This window comes from Staurois parvus, unplaced genomic scaffold (genome assembly GCF_062004578.1).
Source record: "Staurois parvus isolate SC_StPar_1 unplaced genomic scaffold, SC_StPar_1.0 ptg000066l, whole genome shotgun sequence".
Taxonomy (NCBI): Eukaryota; Metazoa; Chordata; class Amphibia; order Anura; family Ranidae; genus Staurois; species Staurois parvus.
The window spans coordinates 6,491,799-6,514,389 of record NW_028317862.1 but is presented as its reverse complement, the minus strand read 5'-3'; the positions used below and the strand labels follow the sequence as shown (position 1 = coordinate 6,514,389).

The following is a 22,591-nucleotide window of genomic DNA, read 5'->3' as shown; positions in this document are numbered from 1 at the left end:
TGAACCGCTGCAGGTGTGTATGTTAAGTTACCACCCCGAAATAGGTTCGTAAAACATGGTGCGATGTGCAGAATTGAATCGCATGGGTGTGAATACAGTTCTAGTGCGAACAAAATAAAAAAAAATAAAAAAAAAAAAAAAAAGGGAAGGGTCCTACACCTTTTGGGTGCAGATGTGGTGCAATTTGAGCCATACACAATGTATGGCTGAAATCGCATTTGACAGAATTAACATGCAATTTGCACTGGAATGCATTGCGATTCTTGTGCAAATCACATGAAATGTTCCGCACTGTATCAGTGTGAACCCATGCTTAGGAAGACACTTTTCTTTAGTTTCTAAGGCTACATTTACACTGGAGCATAACATTACCAAGCGATTATCAAGTCCATCTAAATCTGCTAGTGGATCTAACATTACCCTCTGTATAGGCTGACAATGCTGCTATCCAAAAAGGGGACACCTTAAGAAAGGAAGTTACTGGCAGGATCACCAGGCAAAAAGCCCTTAAAAAGGATAAGCTCACTTAATAAATACATCAAAATTTGGTAAAAAGGCATTTTTTGGCAGGTAGAACAAGTGATGCTAAACAATATCTTTATTCTCCAAAAAGAATCAATGTACTACTCCACTACTTAAAGTGGAATTTTCACTCACAGTTAACAAGAATTTTCAATCCTTAAGCTGTTAGTATTAGTAAAACATAGTTTAAAACAAGTAAATATGATATACTTTCTATTTGAATATGTTTCTTCACTTACTTCCTGATTTTTTTAATCGCGGTAAATGATGTCATACACCTCAGAAGTCTTCTGGAGGGGAAGAGGGGGTTTTCCAAACTAAACATGCCCTCCTACGTATATGCCTGAACCAAAGGCAGGTAGATTCCATAAAGTCAATGCTACATGAATCATCTGCCCTTACTCAAGATGGCCACAGCTAGAAATGTTAGGGGGGGGGGTGAAGCCAAAGTGTTTTCTCAGCAAAATAAAACCACAGAGACATGGATGGATGGATGGGGGAGTTTGCTTTGAATACTAAGGCTCCATGCACACTGGGTGTTTTGATAACGCTGGTAATGTTAGCTGTGTACAGTCAGTCACTTTTTTTTAGCCTTATTGCATTAGTGTTTAGTGGCAGTTTGCCGCTTTTGCATTTTTTAGCAATTAGTGGTTTGTTTGACCCCCCCCCCCCGCAAGAAAAAAAAAAAAAACATTGAGGGAAAAAAAAAACTCCCAAAAAAAACGCCAGTTTGTGACATTTTGCCATGTTAGAGAGTTTTTACAACTACAAAAAAAAAAAAAAAAAAAAAAAAAAACACACACACCTTCTCTGGTCTTGGGTTTTTTCCCAGCCAAAAAACACTGATTACAGTCTATGTGTGCATGGACACATAGTAGAACACGCTGGGGTTGTTACTAGCTGTAGGAAATCAAGAAAAAAAACAAACATATGTCAAAAGCCAAAAAGATCAGCTGTAAAATCGTGCATGAGGACTAAAAATGAATTAAAGTGCATTTTTGCTTTGTGGTTATTAGATGCAGTGTAGTTCTGCTTTAAAAGTCCTATAATAGTCTTTTTCTATGAAACAGTTACTGTGTGTTTTACTGCTTCCTTGTAACATCCTTGGTCTTGAGCTACCAAACCTCCACCCTCTCACTTCCATTTGTTAACGAACAATACATATAAGCTGCAATTATGAGCACACTACATATTCCACACTGGAAATACATATACTCTAGGAACATCCTCTAAAAAATTAAGATTGATCACAGAAGGGGGGGGGGGGTCTGGGTGTGGGCAGCACAGTGGCTAAATAGTTAGCACTTCTGCCTGGCAGTACTAGGGTTGTTGGTTCGAATGCCAGCACGGCACCTCCTGCCTGGAGTTTGCATGTTCTCCCTGTGCCTGCGTGGGTTTCCTCCGGGTACTCCCGTTTCCTCTCACACTCCAAAGACATGCGAATTGGATCCTGTCTAAATTGGCCCTAGTATGTGTATGTATGAATGTAAGCTAGGGACCTTAGATTGTACGCCCCTTGAGGGTTAGGGACTGATGTGAATGTATAATACATGTAAAGCGCTGCGTAAATTGATGGCGCTACATAAGTACCTGAAATAAATAAAAACGGAGGGAAATGGTGGCGGCAATAGAAGGGACTTTGGTTACAGAAAAAAAAAAAAAAAAAAACTATTCAAGTATATGCTCTCAGTTCAGAGTTTAGTGTCATTTTAAGGGTGCATGCATACCAGCAGATGTGCATAATATGGGTGCTGATGTGCGTTGTACAAGACAAGTCTAAGTTTCCTTTCACTTTCAATTGTACATCTGGGCCAGGCCAGACAGATGACATCACAATTTTTACAACAAACAAATGGAGGAAGCCTTGTATTCACTCATACAAATGCAAGACTTCCTCAGAATGGCTGAGAGGCACTTGGTCAAATTTTGTTCCAGCAGCAGAAGTGAAGTTATCTGATGCTGCAGAAACAAAAAGCACTGCATAATGTATGTAGCTGATGCGACTACAGTATCATACTGCACTGACGGAAGCAGAATAACTTGGCTATGGAAATAATTTGTTTGGGCCACCTTGGCCCAAACAAACTATTTAAAAGTGAAGAGGAAACCTGGACAACAAGCCTTAAATCAAAACTAGGATATCAAGCAATTAAGAAAAATGTTGAATTCTGTGTTCTCCTATTTATGCAAAATATTAGCATTAAATGATTTAAAGCAGAAATCTAACAAGAAAAAAAATTAAATAAATTTGTAAGTCAGGCAGACTTTTTTTTTCCTCAAGCAAGAAAAGAAGGTCTATGTGACTGTGGTTGCCACCATCCCTGTTACAATGTACCAATTAAAATAACCCTATTGATGGGATTTTGAAGGCAACAAAAACTCATTTAAAATAGTAAAAAATATTTTGTTCTTTCATACAAAAAGAACTGATCCACATTAAAGAGCTAACCCGTAACAAGCTATCCCATAATATACAGTACACATTTCCTGCACATCATTGTTCTCTTAAGAGAATTATTATTATTAAGAACATTATGCTTTGGTACATCCTTCTTTGAAAAAAGACCATAACAAAATATCAAAAGGTTAGTACATACTGGTATCCCCAGCTGGACCTGTTGTACGTATCCAAGCTTTGCAGCCAGTTGGATCTTGATGGTAAGCGAGTCAGCTTGTATCTTGGTATCCCAAGCTGTCCCACTTACCATCAAGATCCAACTGAGAAGAGGAGGACCCCAGAAAAGGAGGATAGGGACCACTCTGTGCAATTCTATTGCAAGCAGGCAAGTATAACATGTTTGTTATTTAATATATACACTGTATATAAACTGCTCAGAAAAATTAAAGTAACACTTTGAAAACACATCAGATCTCAATGGGTAAAAATATGTTGGAAATCTACACAGATATGGATGGGGTAATGTGTTAGGAACGTAAGGATGCCCCATCGTTTGAATTCAATCTGTAGGTTGATAATTTTCATTAACTTCAAAGACAACCCAAATATCAAAGTGAAAAAAATATGCAGCAGGCTAGTCCATTTTGCTGCAATTTCAATGCAGCAACTCAGAATGGTGCTCAGTAATTTGTATGGCCCCCACATGCTTGTATGCATGCCTGACAACGTCGGGGCATGCTCCTAATGAGACAATGGATGGTATCCTGGGGTATTTCCTTCAATATATCTGGACCAGGGTATCACTGAGCTCATGGACAGTGAGGTGCAACCTGGCGGCATCGGATGGAGCAAAACATGATATCCCAAAAGGTGTTCTACTGGATTTAGGTCAGGCGAGCGTGGGGTCCATTCAATGCTATCAATTCCTTCATCTTACTAGAACTGCCTGCATACTCAACACATGAGGCCAGGCATTGTTGTGCACCAGGAGGAACCCAGGACCCAATGCACCAGCATAGGGTCTGACAATGGGTCCAAAGATTTCATCCTGATACTCAATGGCAGCCAGGGTGCCATTGTCTAGTCTGTAGAGGTCTGTGCATCTCTCCATGGCTCTCTATGCCTCCTCAGACCATCACTGACCCACCACCAAACCACTGTCATTCCCATCGCTGGATCGCGATGAGGCTCAGGTAAGTATTGAGGCGGCTGGGGGGGAACTGCTGCACACAGATTTTTAAAGGTAGAAAAAAACCTTCAGCCTTTACAACCACTTAGCTGGCCCCTTTTGCAGGTATACCTACGTAAAACATTAAAAATCAGCACCTACACTGTATAAAATTCTGTAAGGCCCTACTCTGAACAGCCTCAGTTGTCCTGTATACTCAGCGCTATGCCAATAATTAGTCAGTAGACAGCCTCAAGAGTTACTGCTGAGGAAGGGGGGTTAGCCTGTAGATCCCCTACCACAAATCTCCTGAAAAAGCCTAGAGTGTGCATGGACACATAGGACAACATGGAGGAAAGTTGAAGTCAGAGAAAAATTAAAAAGGTCAAAAGAGCTCAAATGCCAGTAGGAGCAACTTCTTTGAGCTGCAGTGTGCATGAGGCCTAAATCTTCTGTCAAGTCTTCCTCGCTAGCTGAGTCTAGACAAAATCAAGGCTGGAAATGTACACAATTACATAAAAAAGTTACAGTTTTTGAGACCAAGGAGGGGGGAGAGTTTTCAATAAGGAATTGACTGCTTTGGGCAACAAAATGGCAGCCCCCAGCAAGAAGGAGCAGAAGCAATGCTGCAGGCAATTTGCAGCACACAGTATTTTGGTAGAATAATTTGTGATTATGGAATGTATGTTCTTTTTTTAAAGAACATTAATGGTTACTAAACGATTATTAGTAACGTTCCACTTTAAGGCAGTCCTTTAAATATTTGAGTTGGTTAGCAGTACACCTCAACACAGCACACCTGAAGGTGCCTAAATGTGAAAACTTAGTGTGACTGGACCCCTAAAGCACACTGGTTCCAGGAATTATCTGCTGTCTTATTCATAAACTTTCAAACTTCAACCTCCCACGAGAGGTGATGGAACCTAGAAGAGGAGGGCTGGGGCTGCACTGTGCAAAACCACTGCATAGAGTAGGTAAACATAACGTGCTCGGTAAAGCCCAAGCTGTATAAATCACTTTAAATCTTCACTAAAAGTTGGAGATCAGCTTTAAAATTCCAACGAGGTGTGTGCCATAATTTACACCTGTAGGCTCCGTGCACACTAGCTTTTTTTTTTTTTTTAATTTAAAAAACAGTGGTAAAAACACACACACACACACACACACACTTATTACACACACATACCTCAAACAAACTAAAGTAATGTGGTTGTATAAGTGTGCACACCCTCATACAACTGGGGATGTAGTTGTATTCCGAACTGAGCAATCACACTTAAAATCATGTTAACAAGGAGTCAGTACACACCTGCCATCATTTAAAATGATTCTGATTAACTCCACAGAAAGCTGTTCTAGTAGGTCTTTCCTGACATTTTCTTAGTCCCATCCTACAGCAAAAGCCATGGTCCGCAGAGAGCTTCCAAAACATCAAAGGGATCTCCTTGTTAAAAAGGTATCAGTCAGGAGAAGGGTACAAAAGAATGTCCAAGGCATTAGATATACCATGGAACACAGTAAAGACAGTCATCATCAAGGAGGAAAAAATACGGCACAATAGTGACATCCAAGCCCGGCAAAAACACATCTGAAATTTCCCAAAAGCATGTGGGAAAATGTGTTGTGGTCTGATGAAACCAAGGTTTAACTTTTTGTCCATAATTCCAAACGATATGTTTGGCGCAAAACAACACTGCACATCACCAAAAGAACACAATACCCACAGTGAAGCATGGCGGTGGCAACATCATGCTTTGGGGCTGTTTTTCTTCAGTCACGATAGAGGGAATTATGAACAGTTCCAAATACCAGTATATATAGGCATGAAACCTACAGGCTTCTGCTAGAAAGCTGAACATGAAGAGGAACTTTATCTTTCGGTATGACAACTTAAAGCATACAATTAGGGATGAACCGAAATTCTGGTGGCCAAAACGGTTTGGCCGAAAACACCCCTTTCGGCTGTTGGCCAAAGTGTTAAAAAAACAAACAAACCGATACAGGTGCCGAAAAAACCCCGCCCCTCGGTAGTTCAGTCTTACCTTAGAAACCAGCGATACTGGCGCTGGGCACAGAGATGAGTGAAGGGAAAGATGGCCGCCACACATCTCTATGCCCTTGGAGGACCGGAGTGATGTCACTTCCGGTCATTTTTTTTTTTTTTTTAAAGCACTAGATCAATGCTTTACATTGCAGAGGAGAGATGTGGGGTCTTATTGACCCCTTATCTCTCCATAAAGGAGGACCTGTCACTAATTATTCCTATCACAAGGGGCAATTTTTTATTTTTTTTTTTAAACGAACAGTGCAAAGAAAAAAAAAAAAAAGTTTAAAAAAGTGCCCCCATTCCCCCATGCACACAGTGGTGAATGCCTACATAGGCCATGCAGACATATGTAAAATGGTGTTCAAACCACACACGTGAGGTATTGTCACAAACGTCGGAGCAGAAGCAATAATTCTCGCAACAGACCTCCTCTGTAACTTTACACTGCTAACCTGTATACATTTTTAAAGCATCACCCAAGGAGATTTTTTAAGTACCGCAGTTTCATGCCATTCCACGAGCATGCGCAATTTTAAAGCGTGACATGTTGGGTATTTATTTACTCACTGTAACATCCTCTTAAATATTTTACAAAATAATTGGGGTATATATTGTTTTTTTTAATAGAATAACGCTATTACCAGTTTACCAAGGAACTCATTCACAAAATACAAAGTTTTCTGAGAATGGCCAGCAGAGTACAGACAGGTAGAGTGGCTGCCCTGTCAGAACACCAGGAGTACAGGGATAGCTGCGGCACTCAGTAAAGAGAAGTCCAGGAGGGGGCATACAACTTGTTGGACTTAAAATTGCGGAACTGTTAAAAACATATTGTTTTATAATCAATAACATTGTTGAAAATGTTGGCATATATTCACAATCTGAAAAAAGTGGTTTTGCTAAAAGTTCCAATAAATATACCCAGTCGACAGTGCTAGATAAGAAAAGTGGCAATGCAATAAAATTCTAAACCATTACTCAAAGCATTTTTCACAAAAAACAAACACACAAAACATGTTGTGACTGTGCCCTGCAGCACATGATAATAACAGGGAGCAGTTCTCACTACTGCATGGTCCCATGTTTGGAATTGGGAGTATGCTGTCAGCAGATATATTTTAGAGATTGACTGGTTCATTTTCATTATCTGCAAGGAAACTAGCATATACCACTGTGCGTGTTAATTCCTCATCTCTGGGGTCTATTAATACAATTTTCATATGTTTGCTAATTGGACTGAATTGTAAAAAAATAAAAAAATAAATAAATTTAACTTGGATGAAAGTGCTGTGAATCCTAGGTGAAAACATATATAGACCCCTAGAGCTTTGTACACACTTCGGTGTTTGTTTTTTTTTATTTTCTTGTTCAACCTAGCGCGCTGAACAAGACAAAAAAGAAAAAAAAAAAAAAAAAAAAATACAAAAAAATACAAAAACTGACAGGTCAGGAGGAGCTGCTGTACTAAGGGCTCTTTCACACTTGACTATTTCTAACTCTTGCCAAACGCACCTATAGCGTTTGACAAGTGTTAGACAGGCATTTGTGAAGCGTTTAACGTTCTGCAAACTCTCCCAAAAACGCCCTATGTGTGGTTTTAAGTTGTTTGATAGGCGTTTGTCAAGTGTTAAAACCGCACCACAAACTCCTATAATGAAGTTTAAATGGTATTAACGCTCTGCAAACGCCTCGCAACCACAGGACAAACGCTGGCCAGGCGTTTGCGGAGCGGCACTATAGGTTTGAATGGGAGGTTTCAACTCCTCCTGACTCAACCAGAGGCGTCAGTTTTTCCGCAATGCGACACGAACGCTTCCGTGCTGCCATGTGCAGAATTTTCAGAGGCGTTTGAGAAGCGTTCAAAACGCTTGTCTGATGCCTGTTGACAAAGCTAGCTAAAGGCAATACAGGGATTCTCCCCCCCCCCCATTCTATTATGTTCTAACAGGGGGACAGCTGTGGGCACTGATCGGTAGCAGATCTTTCTCAGTCATGCCCCTTCCACAGGCTGCCCTACGCATAGGTCGAATGTCAGCTGGTTTCTATTGAACCGGCCAATGCTGCCCGACATTCGGACTGTGTGCACTAGGCTTTAATCTACTAAAGCCGGCGGATTACTCGCTTTCATCTTTTCCAGTAAAATTGAACACAAAAACATACACTTAGAAATGGGAGGCTGAACTGGGTAATAGAGGAGAGGCAAGACTTGCATAGAAACCATGAACCTAATGTCAGTGCAAGGAACAATTATGAGCAAGGTGCTTCATCCCAAAGAGAAATCATTTTTTCACTTATCTGACTATATTAAAAACGGAGTTTAAAACCAGTTAACCGATAAAAAGCTGGAAAAAAAAAAAAAGAAGAAGAAGAGGGCAAGAACTGTACCACAAGTACACAAGGTATAGCAGGGTCACAATGGTTAGTTTACATTGTTGTGATTTTTACAGTATGCCATGTATAATAATGGCCAATATATAAAGTATGATCTCTACACGGTTTCTCTGACCATCTGTCACAAAGATTGGGCATGTGGACAACCTTTACTCTACTGTTCAGCTGATGCAAGGACCTTAAAATTGACACTGAACTATATCTTCATTTTTCAGAAATCCATCCAAATCTATTGCTCAACAATGGCCCTGTAATTTTTTTTCATGAAAATCATTTCAGTGTTTTCTGCCTCCTTGTACTACCCTCTGAACCTCTCATTTTCCCCCTCACTAGTTTGACATGAGCCATGCATGTTAAATTGCAGTCATGTGCACAGTACAAATTCTGTAGTCCAAGTCACAAGAAGCTGGATCATAGCAGTAAAATAAATAAAAAAGGGATTTGGATGCAGCTGAGAGCAATAGAAGGCACTTGGTTCAGAAAAATATATAATTCTCTGAAAGTATGTGTTCCTATCTCATTGTTTAAATCTGGCTTTAAAGTGTTACTAAACCCAGGACCCTGCATTCACTATATCTGGTCTCCCACAGAACATGGAAATACTATTATTTTAGTAAATATGAATCACTAAGTACCTTTTCTCATCAGCAGTTATTACAGTCTTGTGACTTCTATCACTGTCCAGCAGAGCACCAATTAAAGGTTGTAGGAGGATTTTTCATTCTCCCCTGGCTGTCCTATGAGGCTACATGACCCCTGACCCTCTGTCTGGACAGTGCTGATTGGCTCTGCACTGATTACATGCACCCTCCCAAGAAGAAGAAAAAAAAAAAAACCCTCTAGTAATACACACCGAACTGAGCTTGCACAGCTTGCCCCCAAGGCTCTGTTCTATCAGCAGATGAATTGGGAATAGTAGAAGAAAGGGAGGATCAGAGAAAACAGGATCAAGCATCCTTTTTACACAATGTGGAGGATTAACCCCTTTGGTTTCACAGTGAGTATAACAACAAACACGCTTTACTGCATATACAGACTGATTTTACTGTTGTGGGTTTAGCAACACTTTAAAGATGAATTCTGGGAAAGATTCAAAACCACCCTAGCAAAGGGGTTCTTGCTGAGTTGTTGCTCAGCCAGCTCCCAATAAACAGGCTGAATTTCAATCAGTGGGTGCCCCTGTTGGCACTCCTCCACCTGACATTCTTTGATTAATACACAAAGGAGCCATGCAGAAAATTGTTGGCCAAACAGTGCCTGCATCCATATGAAGGCACCATCTGGCTATTTTGACAGCCGCAGAAAGAAATTAATCCAACGACGCTGTTTAGTGTGAAAAGAATTTTTTTGCACTGCACAAAAAGAAATTTAACAATCTATGGGTATATGGCCAGCCTATAGGCTTCAACAAATCAGAAAATCCACCGATAGCCAATACCACAAAGGTGCATGGGGTGAGTGTTTATGCATTTCAAACATACAATCAAATGCAGGTCATAATTTTCCTCCATTTACTTCAATGGTACAGTGTGCATACAAATATGCCATATGCTGGCCATACATGGATGGAAAATGTGTCCACATCAGCAGGGACTGGCTGAATTTCGATCAATGTAAGGGCAGGCTGGTTGATCAATCAACTTTTTGTACAACTAGCCTGTTGGAAAAATTTCTTTCAACTATTCTGATGGCAGTAAGTCTTCCCCCATCAAAATACAAAGCTCAGCGAGAGGGATTCCTACAGCAAATAGTGTGGATGGAGGAATCGAGTCATCTTTCATTCAACCAGTGGGTTGAAGGAAAAGAAAAGACTTGTGTATGGCCAGACATAGGCAGTGTTCAACTTGCTTTGCATTCAGTTTCCTTGGACACAGCAATCCATATTGAGATGTGCTTGTATATTTTTAGGCAAAGATGGACAAATGCAGCCATTAGATGCATTCTGAGCTCAAGTGCATGCATGTAAGCAGTGTGGTGTTCTACAAGGCTTTTCTACCTGAAGCCATAAATTGTCACCTCATACCTTTTCAATAGTGATGGCCCCCCCTTTGCCGCACCTCTACAAAATGCAACAATCCTTACGCCTACATGCACATCATCAATAGACATGGCTCCTGTGCCCCATGTGTTAATGCCCAAATGGGCAACTTAGATGACCCATCAGTAGATCTCAGGTTGTACACTGCGCTGTGAGATGAAAAATGGGTCACAGCTATGAAAAAGGTATAAAATTTGATTACCTACAGTTGCCAGATACCAGCTGAAAGGTTTCAAGAAATCAGGAGAGCTGCGCAGAACAAAAGAAGCTGTTAGAAATAAACCTTTACCCCTCAGCGCCCATACTGTGACATTCAGCACACTTTTCATAAAGACTCGCTACTATTGTTACTGACCCAGTTTTTTTCTTATAGTACAGTTTAGTTAAGATACAAATTCTGTTGTACCTCCCGAATGCAATTGAAAGAATGAGCTCTGTGTCCATACTGCAAAAACAATGAAAAGTTATGGATACAATATGCTTTTATGTACAAGCAATGAAAAGATTGATGAAATATACAAGAATGCTAAAATGTTATAAAAAAAAAATATATAATAATATACCAACTGAAGAATAGTCAGGATGAAAGGCTATCGTGGATATGTGTATGAACGTCTTGTAGTAGATGAACGATCCTCTAGAAACCAAATGTTGGTGAAGGGGCTATGGGTTGTTAAGTATGATGAAGTAAATAAAACACTCAGACACACACACAAATGTGCTACATATAGAGTGCAAATGAAAGATTGACAAGCAGACACTGAGGAAATCATAAATCATGTTTGCCATAAACAGGAAATGCTGTTTACTGGGTTGAGGGGGAAAAAATGAAAATATTTTGGAAAAATTACATATGATGGATTGTGAAAAAAAACTTGCTAATCCCAGCTCAGTAAAAATTTAACTGGGTAACATTTTAATTTAGATTTCTCTTTGAATAACTGTGCAGACTGCTGAATGCTAAAAACTAGGTTCACCTTTTGAACATGTTGCAGCCATGTAACATGTTCAAGCAGACCCCCCCCCCCCCCCTTCTCGGACAACTGGCGAGAGTTTTTACCCCATAGTTACACTCACGTTCATTTAAAATCAATAAAGCTGTGCAGGGCTCAGCCTGCAAAACTGCACCATTCATTCACAGGGATCTACAAGGGAATAAACTAAACGTCTCGTGCCAGACAGACCAGTATAGTTTTGAAGGACTGAAAGTGTGCCGATTAGCACACTCGTCCATTCACACTTCCTACAGCTCTGAAACTGACAGTCCATACAGGAGGTACAGGCACCAAGCCATAGGTAGTGTCTGCAGGAGCCTGGCATTGCACCTGCAATCTGCTGATCACAGGTGCAATGCTCTGCATACTCCAGTGGACAAAAACAAATACATTTTTTACCTGCAAAAAATATTTTTATTTTTTTAACTCAACCATAGACCCTTGGTTCACATATATGCAGTCGTGTGGGCTACGTTTTGCAAGGAAACAAGAGCCCATTCATTTGAATGGACTCCCGTGACACACAGGGAAGAAGTCCCTGCACTTCTTCTGAAGACGCAGTCCGCACAGGAACCTCGGTTCCCAGTATGGTTGGGTTTTCCATAGCGGGTGGCATGCCTTTAGAGCCAAAAGGCACCCACCTGCGGGTCCACACTCCTGTGCGGGTGGTGTGACTGCACGGATCCGCAGCCGCACCACCCGCACATGTGAATCTAGCCTTAAACAGTTTCCCAAAAGAAAGTTCAAGTTAGAAACATCCAATAAATGAAATCCTCAAAAACACCAATATGTTTTTTTGCAATGCTTTCTACCCAATAGTGCATGCATACTGCATGCTACATTCAAGGTAGGCCTCTGGTGATACTAGCCACAGTGCTTATGTCATCTCTCAACCAAAAACTTTCAAGCCCTCAAAAGGCTGAAATCATAGCTTCTCATGTGCAGCACCATGGCTACTAAAGGTGTAAAAAGGACAAGATGACACCATGCTCAGCTGCCAAAATTATAGGAGGGTTTAGTCCTGCTTTAAAAACACAACAGTGTTACCCATCTTCAGAGCTCCAGGGCACTTGTCTGTTTTCGCTATAGTGGTTTTAAAAAAAAGGTAGTTTTTTTACCTTAATGCATTCTCTGTATTAAATGGTTATAAAGGCTGAAGGTTTTTGCATGAAGGTAAAAAAAAAAAAAAAAAAAAAAAAAAAACAGTCCTCCCAGCTCCCCAATACTTGCCAAAGCCCCATCTTACCTCACGATCTGGGGACTCTCCTTCCTTACTGACTTCAGGGAAGGGGGGGGTGGGGTGCGGGCTGAGCCACAGATCAGTGTGTGAATGGACACAGAGCAGCGGCTCAGGAGCAAGCTTCCTTGGGCGCCCCCATAGCAAGCTGCTTGCTGTGGGGGCACCTGGCAGGAGGGAGGGATCAGGAACTCTGATGGGGAATCCAAGAAGAGGAGGATCAAGGCTGCTCTGTGCAAAGTCACTGCACAAAGCAGGTAAGTAGACATGTTTTTTTTTTTTTTAATTTTAAAATTGCCTTTAATATTACTATAAAAAAAATGAAAAAGGTAAAAAAACAAAATCACACAACCTTTGTGCAGCTTGACTCCCTCCTCCTTATATTTACCAGAGCCTGATCTTGATCCAGTGATGTGCATGAGAGCAGTGGCTCTCTCTCCTCCTCCTCATTAGCTCAGACAGCAGCGGGAGCCATTGGCTCCCACTGCAGTCCATCATAACCAGTGAGCAGGGAGTGGGGCAGGGCACCAGGGGGACCCCAGAAGAGGAAGATCAGGCCTGCACAGAGCAGGTAAGTATGACATGTTTCTAAAGGATAAAATTTTATTTTTTAAAATCACTTAAATATTTTTGAGCGGGTAGGCTTTTCACTGCAAGAGACAAACTGTGTCTTCTATAGTAAAACAAACATGATCACCTGCTCTTCTGCAAGCCCCGTAAATGTGTATGCCCAGCTCAATGTTCATTCTCGGTATACCTCTGTGTGCCAACAAACATACTCACACACTTAAGCAGTTGTTACCTCATCATGGCCAAAGATACCAAACCAGAGATGAACTTTAATAGAATCTGGCACAAAGCAAAATCCCCCATCCCAGCAACCCTTCATGAAAGTAGCTATACTTACAGGCCACATATTAGTTATGGCACGGTGATGTCACCTCTACAAAAACTAAACAGATTTTACTTCATTGCCCAAATACAGTCGGGCAGCTCAAGTCAGAAAATGACAGGCTCCAAGGAAAGGCATCTGAGGCATTGTGCTTTCCTTTTAAATAGGTGCATCATAATCTTCTTGATTGATTTTTGAGAAACATTTATCAATATGGGTTTAATTACAAACCTGGTTTCTATGTGTAGTTTGGACTTTTGGGCAGTTATACTTGATTATGTATACACTAAATAGCGGCCCTGCACAGTGAGTGTTCCCCGCTTATTGCATTGCTAGCCTGTCAGTCTGGACTACTTGCACCATGTCTAATAACGTTCAACAACCAGGGACTTTCTATATCCGAGACCATGTGATCTAGGATGCCTAGGCTTCAGGCCACAAGAGGAGTTTCTCTTTTCCTTTAAGTTTATGACAAGGAACTTGTTAAGCTTCCAAAAATCACAAAGTCGTCTTCGATTTATGAAAAATAATTTATAAATGGCATGAACATCCGTAAAGGGGTATTAAAAGGCAGTGGTGCACCGAAATGATAAGTCTGGTGCCGAAACCACAAATTCAGGATACACTTGGCTGAAAACCAAAACGTCTGTACAAGGGGGTGGGGAGTCTCAAATTTTTTTTGTACTTTTAAAATGTGTGTTTTTGGTTTGTTAACTTATTTTATTACCATCACATAGGGGACTAATAGCATGCAAGTGACAGGTCCTCTTTGCGGGGGGGAAAGGGTGCAGTGTGTGCACGGAGGGGGCAGTGTATACAGACAGGCTCCCTCACTTGCCACCGCTAAATGTCATTGCCATTTTTTTTTTTTTTTTTTTTTTAAATGCAATTGCCGACTTCCCCCCCCCCCTTCATTTTCCAACTCCAAGAAGGAGCTGTCATTGACCCCGCCGCTAAAGTAAACAAAGTGGCAGGGTCACTGGGTAACCCCACCCCTTTATTTTAGCAGCAGGACGAATGACCGCTCTCTTGGTGCTGTAAAGTGAAGGAAAAAAAAAAAGCTGGCAATGACATTTAGCAGCGGCAAGTGAGGGAGCCTGTCTTGGTCCACTGCTTTCCTCCTCTCTTGCCTTTTTTCGCCACGGCCCACCCCCCCACCACCAAAGAGAACTGTATGTAAACAATACAGTTCTCTTCCCAGTCAGCTCCAGCACACTGGTTTGTATGGCTCTGCATAGAGCCATGCAAAGCAGTGTGCTTACAGTTGAGAGCACAGACACAGCTTACTGTGAAACAGCACAGTTAACCCTTTGATCACCCCACATGTTGACCCATTCTTGCCCAGTGCCATTAGTACAGTATCAATGCTTTTTATCAGCACTGATCACTGTATTGGTGTCACTGGGGATGTCAGTAACACAAAGTCAGTTCTCCCCAGTGTCAGAATTCCCACCACAGTCCCGCTATAAGTCGCTGATCACCGTCATTAGCAGTAAAGAAAAAAAACAAACACACACGCCACCAAATTCCAATATCTATACCAGCATTTGTAAATGATATAACTTTCACGTAAAACAAATTAATTTACACATATTGGGATTTTTTTGTGTACAAAGTCATGTAGCAGAACACATTTTGGCCTAAATTTGATTTTTTTACTAAACATGTTTAATAGCAACAAAATAGTTCCCCCCCCCCCCCCCCCAAATTTGTTTACAGCAAAAAAAAAAAAAAAAAAAAAAATTTAATTCACACAAAGAGCAGCGCGACTCCATCCTCCCTCTCACCCCATTGGCTCACCAGCTGTGACTGATAGCAGGAGGAGCCAATGGCTCCCACTACTGTCTAAGCCAATGAGGAGAAAGACCCAGGAGAGCCAAGGCTTTTGTGCACATCGCTGGATCACAATGGGGCTCAGGTAAGTATTAGATGGGCTGCTGCACACACAAGTTTTTTTTTTTAACCTTCGTGCATAGAATGCACGAATGTAAAAAGCCTTCACAACCACTTTAAAAACGGACAAAAATGGCTTTGTTTCAACCTGAAAACAGATGTTGGAAACCAAGTTTAAACTCACTTCCCATTGACTTAATGCCTCTGCTGGAAGCCTGTTCACAGAAATCACTACTTTTTCAGTCAGTAAAAATCACTTTCCAACATAACAGGAGGAAAGCACAAGAGCAATTTTCAGATGCCCATGTAATGCTGTACCCAGCTTCATACTGAATACACTGCACTTCTAAACCTTATTTGAAAACATACCCCCCTTCACAAGATCTAACAGACTTTCTGCCCAACACCTTCTATAACCCCCCCCCCCCCAAAAAAAAAAGAAATAAAAAAAACCCACACGCTTTTTTTTTTTTTAAACTACATTCAAGAGGATCATATAGTTACACCAGAAAAAGATAACACGATACAAAGAAACAGTGGAGGTTGCCAGGGAAGCTGGGAGGGCTGTATACTGCCCGTTATCTGAACAGAAACACCCCAAGTATTTCAATGCCGCAATGACATTCACTCTAATTGCAACAAAGATACAGTACAGAGATGTCTTTGTATCATCGATCTGCAAGACTGATATAGACAGCCACTCGTTTGTCTGAAGCAAGGACTGGTATGGTATGAACTAAATTCACGGTCAGCATAATTGGTGCTAAACGGTCATGTAGCTCCAGTTAACTATAGCAATGGATAATGCATGTCTTTTTTTAAATACCAAAAACAATTTTTGGAAGTGTCGAAAGACCATGTCATCAATGTATTAGTCCTAAAATCATGCAAAATATCTACAGAATAAAGATGTCAGTGAAGATTACTATACAGGTGTCAGGCAGCACATCACAGCCAGTTTAATCTCATCCTTTAATTGCATTTGGGCTGACGACTTGCTTTTTTTCCCCAGAGCTGATTATCAATTACCAGAAGACAGAGAGCAACCCAAAAGAAACATTGAAAAGATGGAAGAGTTGAGTTGGGTGGCTGGCAAACAGGAGGCATGCTGTGAAAACTTTCTAAAAAGCTTCCTGGGGCGTTAAACTCCAACCTACACAGATATCAGGTACACAAACAAACAATGTTACTAAGAAATCAGACAAATACACAAGATCAGCTTCCAGTGACATTTAACCAATTAAAATCCTAAACTGATAATACATAAAAATTCAAGGTACATGCATCAAAAAACACACCACACAACACACTAGGGAGAAAGGCCATTTAATGTCATAAATGTATATACTACCAAATATAGAAGCAGATCTATTAATCTATGAAGAACAAAAGATAGCTTTGAAAAAAGTCTTCAATAAACGGGTAGGGAATGCAGTCACACAGTGGGAAATTATTATTTGTCTATAAAAAGCAGAAATGTGTAGCTTGTAAGCAGAGTATAAAAATCACCCAATAATTACGAAGAGCACATTCTGTCATCTGGTGCTCACATTCACCTGGAATGGGTGTTCATATTCCAGACGTGGGTCGATCATTTATAAAACCATATTGCAGATGTGGGTCTATCATTTATAAAAACAGATGTACATCTATGCATCCAAACACTCACATCCACAGACTTATCACTGATGGGGTTCAAAAATGATTCAAGTTGGTCACAAGTTTAGCATATCATTCCCTGTGTCCTGATATTAGCAGAGCAGCCTGTTATCTGAACAGGGCAAACAAGTCTTCAGACAGGCTGCACAGTGTACCCAGTAGATTTCCAGTTCTCCTCTAACAACTACTTGGTTCACATACACACATCTACACGGGACAGGAGGAGTATCTCTCTATATACTCTGACATCTCTGTACACATGGGCTGGATTCTGATAGTCCCTCATTTGACTATTGCTCAGTAAAGAAGGGAAGGTAAGCACAACATGTCACAGCTTGCATCAACACATGTATGTGGCTCTACCCTGTAAATAACGATTAATGCTTGCCAGTATACCTTGTATCAGACTTGGCTACCATTCTTAATACCCATATTTGTTGCAGATGAGAAAGTCCAACAAAGAGGCCTTCAAACATTCATACACATAGGCAGCTTTTTGGTCAGTAAAATACTACTTGTCATCAGGTACTTATTTTTTTTTTTAACCTGCAATTGCAAATCGAAATCTATTGGCTATGCAGAAATTCATGAGAACATTCTGAACTTCAGTGTATGTTTTACAAAAAGTCAATCCACACAAAACAGGCATTCCAGTTTTTGGTAAATGCTGGTGACTGAATTGGGTGACTCAGTGGCGTCTTTTAGCGCTCAGGAATTCCAGAAGAGACCTCTGCAAGGGAGCTGCTTCTACTACCCACCTGCTGCAGCCATACAGAAAGATCTCTCTACCCCCACATTTCCTTACTTAATTTTGAAAGAAAAAAAAAAAAATTATATCATGCAACCTCTTCCCTGGCTTTCAACCAGCAATGCAGCCTCTAGTGCAAGCCGCTGCCCTATCATGCTGGAATGTGCAGTGCCACATATTACAAAGGACTGTCCCATTTAGCACCATGGTCTTAGAGTGTATAGAATACAGTGTAGTAGTAGAGACCACTATGGTCTTCCAGTGTATATAATGCATAGCGCCAGGGACTTCCTGTGAATAGAACACAATTTATATAGTAGATAATACTATGATCTCCCAATGTATAAAGTAGATAACATTATGGTGCCCCAGTGTATACAGTACACAGCTCAACAACCCATTTCTCTGAATGCAATTGGCACCGTTTTATTCAGCACTATGGCCTGACAGTAAATATAGATCTTTTCTGCCCTTTTTGTACAGATTAGTGTCAGATTCCACCGCTGGCATCTGACACCTGGGTACTTAGCACGTTATAGTCCAATATAACTAATATAATTTTGGTGGACTGATAACGGGGGGAACACCACAAACACCACACATAACCTATTTCTATCCCTAGAATTCATAAAGACTGGTGCAAGCAGATTTTGAAAAGGCATCTCTCATGCATTCTAAAAAGTGGTAAAAAATGCACCAAGTTCATGTTCCTTTCTAGATGTTGTATTTGGCTCATGCTTTAGCACTTTTAAAATGCACATCATACACTTTGCAAAAATCTGTCTGTGCCAGTTTCTCTGTATGCAAAAAAAGAGTTGGTGTTAATTATCTCCAATTTTACATTTGGAGCATTCAATGCAACAGTAGAAAAGCAGAGCATTTTAGAACTATCTGAATTTGGTGCATGAGTCGCTGTCAGAACCACAAAGTGTCACAAATGCTACATGAATTTGGCACAATACATGAACAAGAGGGATGAACATCAGAAAAGTGGAGCAGCAGCTTTACTGAAGTCGCCCTAATGTTTTCCTGGTGCAAGCTCCTGCCCCATCATGCTAGGACTTGTGGTTGACCCAGACTGCAAAGATTGTCGTATTTAGTGCTACGGTCTCCTAGTGTATATGTTACACAGCTTTCCATCCTGGATCTGTATAGGTTAGCGTCACTGTCATATTTTGCACTGTGGTCTCCCAGCATACACAGTACACGGCTCCCCAGCCTACTTCTATACAGGTTAGTTGGAGCTGGGGAGATCTCAATGCTGGGAGTCTGACAGACAAGTATTCATCATGTTATAGATCAATAAAACTCACAAGTGGAAAATGAACAATGCAACTCTGCTCTGGACTTCTTTCTACTGCCCTCTAATACTGAGATATGTAGTTCCACAGTCTACAAAAGACTATGCTTATTAGGAGTCTGACAGAAAAGCAAACGCAACAAAAACCTACACACCACCCCATCCCAAGTTTTAACTAGCAATGCCCACTCTCCCCACAGCCCCTAAAGACATCCTATACACAACTGTCCTATTTGATGGTCTCACAGTGTGTATGGCTCCCCAGACTATGTGCCAGTGGGAGATCTTAGTGCTGGAGTCAGACAGACAGGTATTAGCATGTTACATGCCAATATGCTTGAATTCCGGTTAATGGGTTAACTATAGGGAAAAAAAAAAAAATGCAACCCCATTTTAAACTTAAGCAACGCCCTCTCCACCCGCAGCCTCCACTGAAGTCCATTGCAAGCTCCTCTCCTGACACGCTGGGACTTCTAGTTCTACAGGCTACAAAAGATTGTCTAATATTTTATTATGGCCTCACAGGGTATACAGTACAATGCATCCCATCCTATTTCTGTAGAGGTCAGTGTCACCTGGGGAGATCTCAGTGGTGGAGTCTGACTGCCGGGTAGTCAGGATGTTACACTAATATAACTGAATTCTAATTAATGGGTGGATTGAAGAAGAAAAAAAAAAAACCCACAACGCAACCCTATTCCTCATATTTAACTCAGCAATGCCATTTCTACCTGCAGCCTCCACCGAGGACTAGTGCAGGCTCCTTCCCTGTCTTGCTGGCAGTTCGTGTCCTATACAGCCCCCCCATCCTATGTCTGTCATCTGGGGAGATCTCAGTGCCAGACAACTGCATATTCATCAAGTAATAGCTCAATATATATTTTTGAGAGGATTATAAGTTAAAACCACTCGCATGTTGTATCTGTATAAATATCAAGAATTGCAAAAAAAAAAAAAAAAAAATACCCACAACAAAGACACACCTTTTTCCATTGGACTTTTCTGGCATGGAAGGGAACACTCATACAAAACTAATATATATATATTTGAATAATCTTTATTAAAAAAAACATTTAATTTTACAGTTTTGTATGAGTGTTCCCTTCCATGCCAGAAAAGTCCAATGGAAAAACAGAAAAAAAAAAGTTTTGCATATATTTTATGGGAAGACTAAAGAAAACAATGCAACCTTATTTCTAACTTTAAGCCTTGGTTAGTGCAGTATGTTGCTTCTTTGGATTTTTATACACAAAACTGCCAAAAACAAAACACATGTTCATGCGTTTTTAGTGTGTTCTCATTGACATCTATGGGGCCAAATCCATGCTGCAACTGCGCCAAAGTAGCACCTGCACCTTTGCAGACACCGCAATGCATTGATGTGAACAGGTTCCATGATGGGATCCCCATAGCTGTGCAGTTGCATGTGAACGTACTAGTGCAAACCTGAAATGTTCCCCCCACCATCAGTTAATAGCATGCTGGGACTAGTGGTTCCACTGGCTACAAAAGACAGAACAACATAAATCAAATCTAGTTTACAGGTAGGAAAATAATAATATCCCCCGTCCTGGACTTGTAAGCAGCAATGCCGCCTCCCGCTGCCACTATTGGAGGTTTACAACAAGCTGCTGCCCTGCCACGCTGGGACCTGTAGTTCCACAGACTAGAAGAGCCTGTCCTGTCTCCTAATGGTGGATGGAGGTCACTCCAATGCAAGTAAATGGGAATGTATGGGAGGACTGGGAAGAATAAAGACAGGGGAGCAGATCTCTAACTTTTCTCCAGCAATGGTCTCTGTACAAGTCATGCTGGGACTTGTAGTTCAGCAGCCAATAGCCTGCCCCATGGTGTGGAGGATAGAAGAACTCCCATAGAGGCTGGCAGTGAGGCGGACAGTCAATGGAGTGAAGTTCGGACAAGCAGCAGTCCGTGAAGGAGGCAACAGGTCCCAGTACGAGGGCTCTCTCCCGCCCCGGCCCCCCTCCCCATTACCTGGTAATCGGTCAGGATGATCTCCCGGTCCGTGTTGGACGCCATGGCCGTTGTGTGCTCCGAGCTCATAGGGGGAGGGAAAGCGCTCACCCTTCTCCCCCCTCTGTCCGCCTGTGGCCCGGGGAGCCCTCCTCAGCGCTGGCACGCCGAGAGGAAGCGGGGAGACAGGAAACCAGGGAATGGCAGCACCGCCTCCTCCACCTCCTCCTCACCCTGCCCCAGCCAGCCAGACCCCTCTCACCGCCCGTACGCCGCGCCTGTCGCACCCTTTGCGTGTCACGCTGTCGCGCCGGACGACGCTTTGCGGCCGTCACATGATCCCCGGACAGGGGTGTACACAACGACCCGACACAGGGAAGGGGGCTGCCAAGTGCCGCCTTCGCCGCAGCGCCCCCTGCTGACGCCCCTGTGTAGCACGTGTCCGGCTGTGGTGTGCCTGCACTTCTGTAGAACTTTTCTCACAAGTCCCAGAAGTGGATGAAACTTCTACATATCTCCCATGGAGCGCATTCCCCGCTCACAACACTTCCAAAAGTGCTTCACTACAAGCTGCTAGTAGATGAAACACTGAAGGACATTCATTCCGCTCTGTGAAATGAAAGAAGTATGGCTAGCCAAAAACTTCGGGTAAAACAACAGATAAAACCTCCGCCTTTTTTATTTTGTCGTCTGTATGCCCCAAAAGGGATTTTCCTTCACTTCCTGTTCCAAAGATAACAGGAAGTTAAAGAGGAACTCCGTCCCCTTTTGTGAGGCTCCTCCCCCAAATACCACCATTTTTGTGGTGGCTCAGGCATGCTGAAGAGGCAGAGCCTTTCAGAACATATGCATACGCAGATTTGCCACACATGCGCAAACAGGGCAACGTTTTGGAACTTCCATAACAGCTGTCTTTCCCAGACGTGTGGCACAGCTCATTAAGGACCGGATGCCCTGTGGCAAATCTGCATCATCATTCTCACCTAGGAAAGAAATGCAAAAGTGCCACTTTAAAAGCACCAAAATATCTTTTGAAGAATTCCAGAGAAAAATTGCACGCAGTGGGGCTGTGCCCACACATCATGAGTTAACTGCTGTTTTTTGTCTAGGACAGTGGTCTCTTGCCACCTCGCATCAAGGATGGGGGGGGGGGGGCGCCACTCCTGCCATCTAGCATCAAGGATGGGGGGGGCGCCACTCCTGCCACCTAGCATCAAGGATGGGGGGGCGCCACTCCTGCCACCTAGCATCAAGGATGGGGGGGGGGCGCCACTCCTGCCACCTAGCATCAAGGATGGGGGGGGGGGGCGCCACTCCTGCCACCTAGCA

At 42.0% G+C, this 22,591-nt stretch overlaps 1 protein-coding gene across 1 annotated transcript in view; it reads right to left on the bottom strand.

The window, feature by feature from the left end:
• PKN2 (protein kinase N2) overlaps positions 1-21,522 on the bottom strand; it is a 162,134-nt gene extending 140,612 nt beyond the window's left edge. The window contains exon 1 of the mRNA XM_089668904.1: positions 21,284-21,522. Within this exon, the coding sequence (XP_089525030.1) occupies positions 21,284-21,352 (69 nt within the window). The 5' untranslated portion in view covers positions 21,353-21,522. The remainder of the gene's footprint in view (positions 1-21,283) is intronic.
• Positions 21,523-22,591: the final 1,069 nt, after the last annotated feature.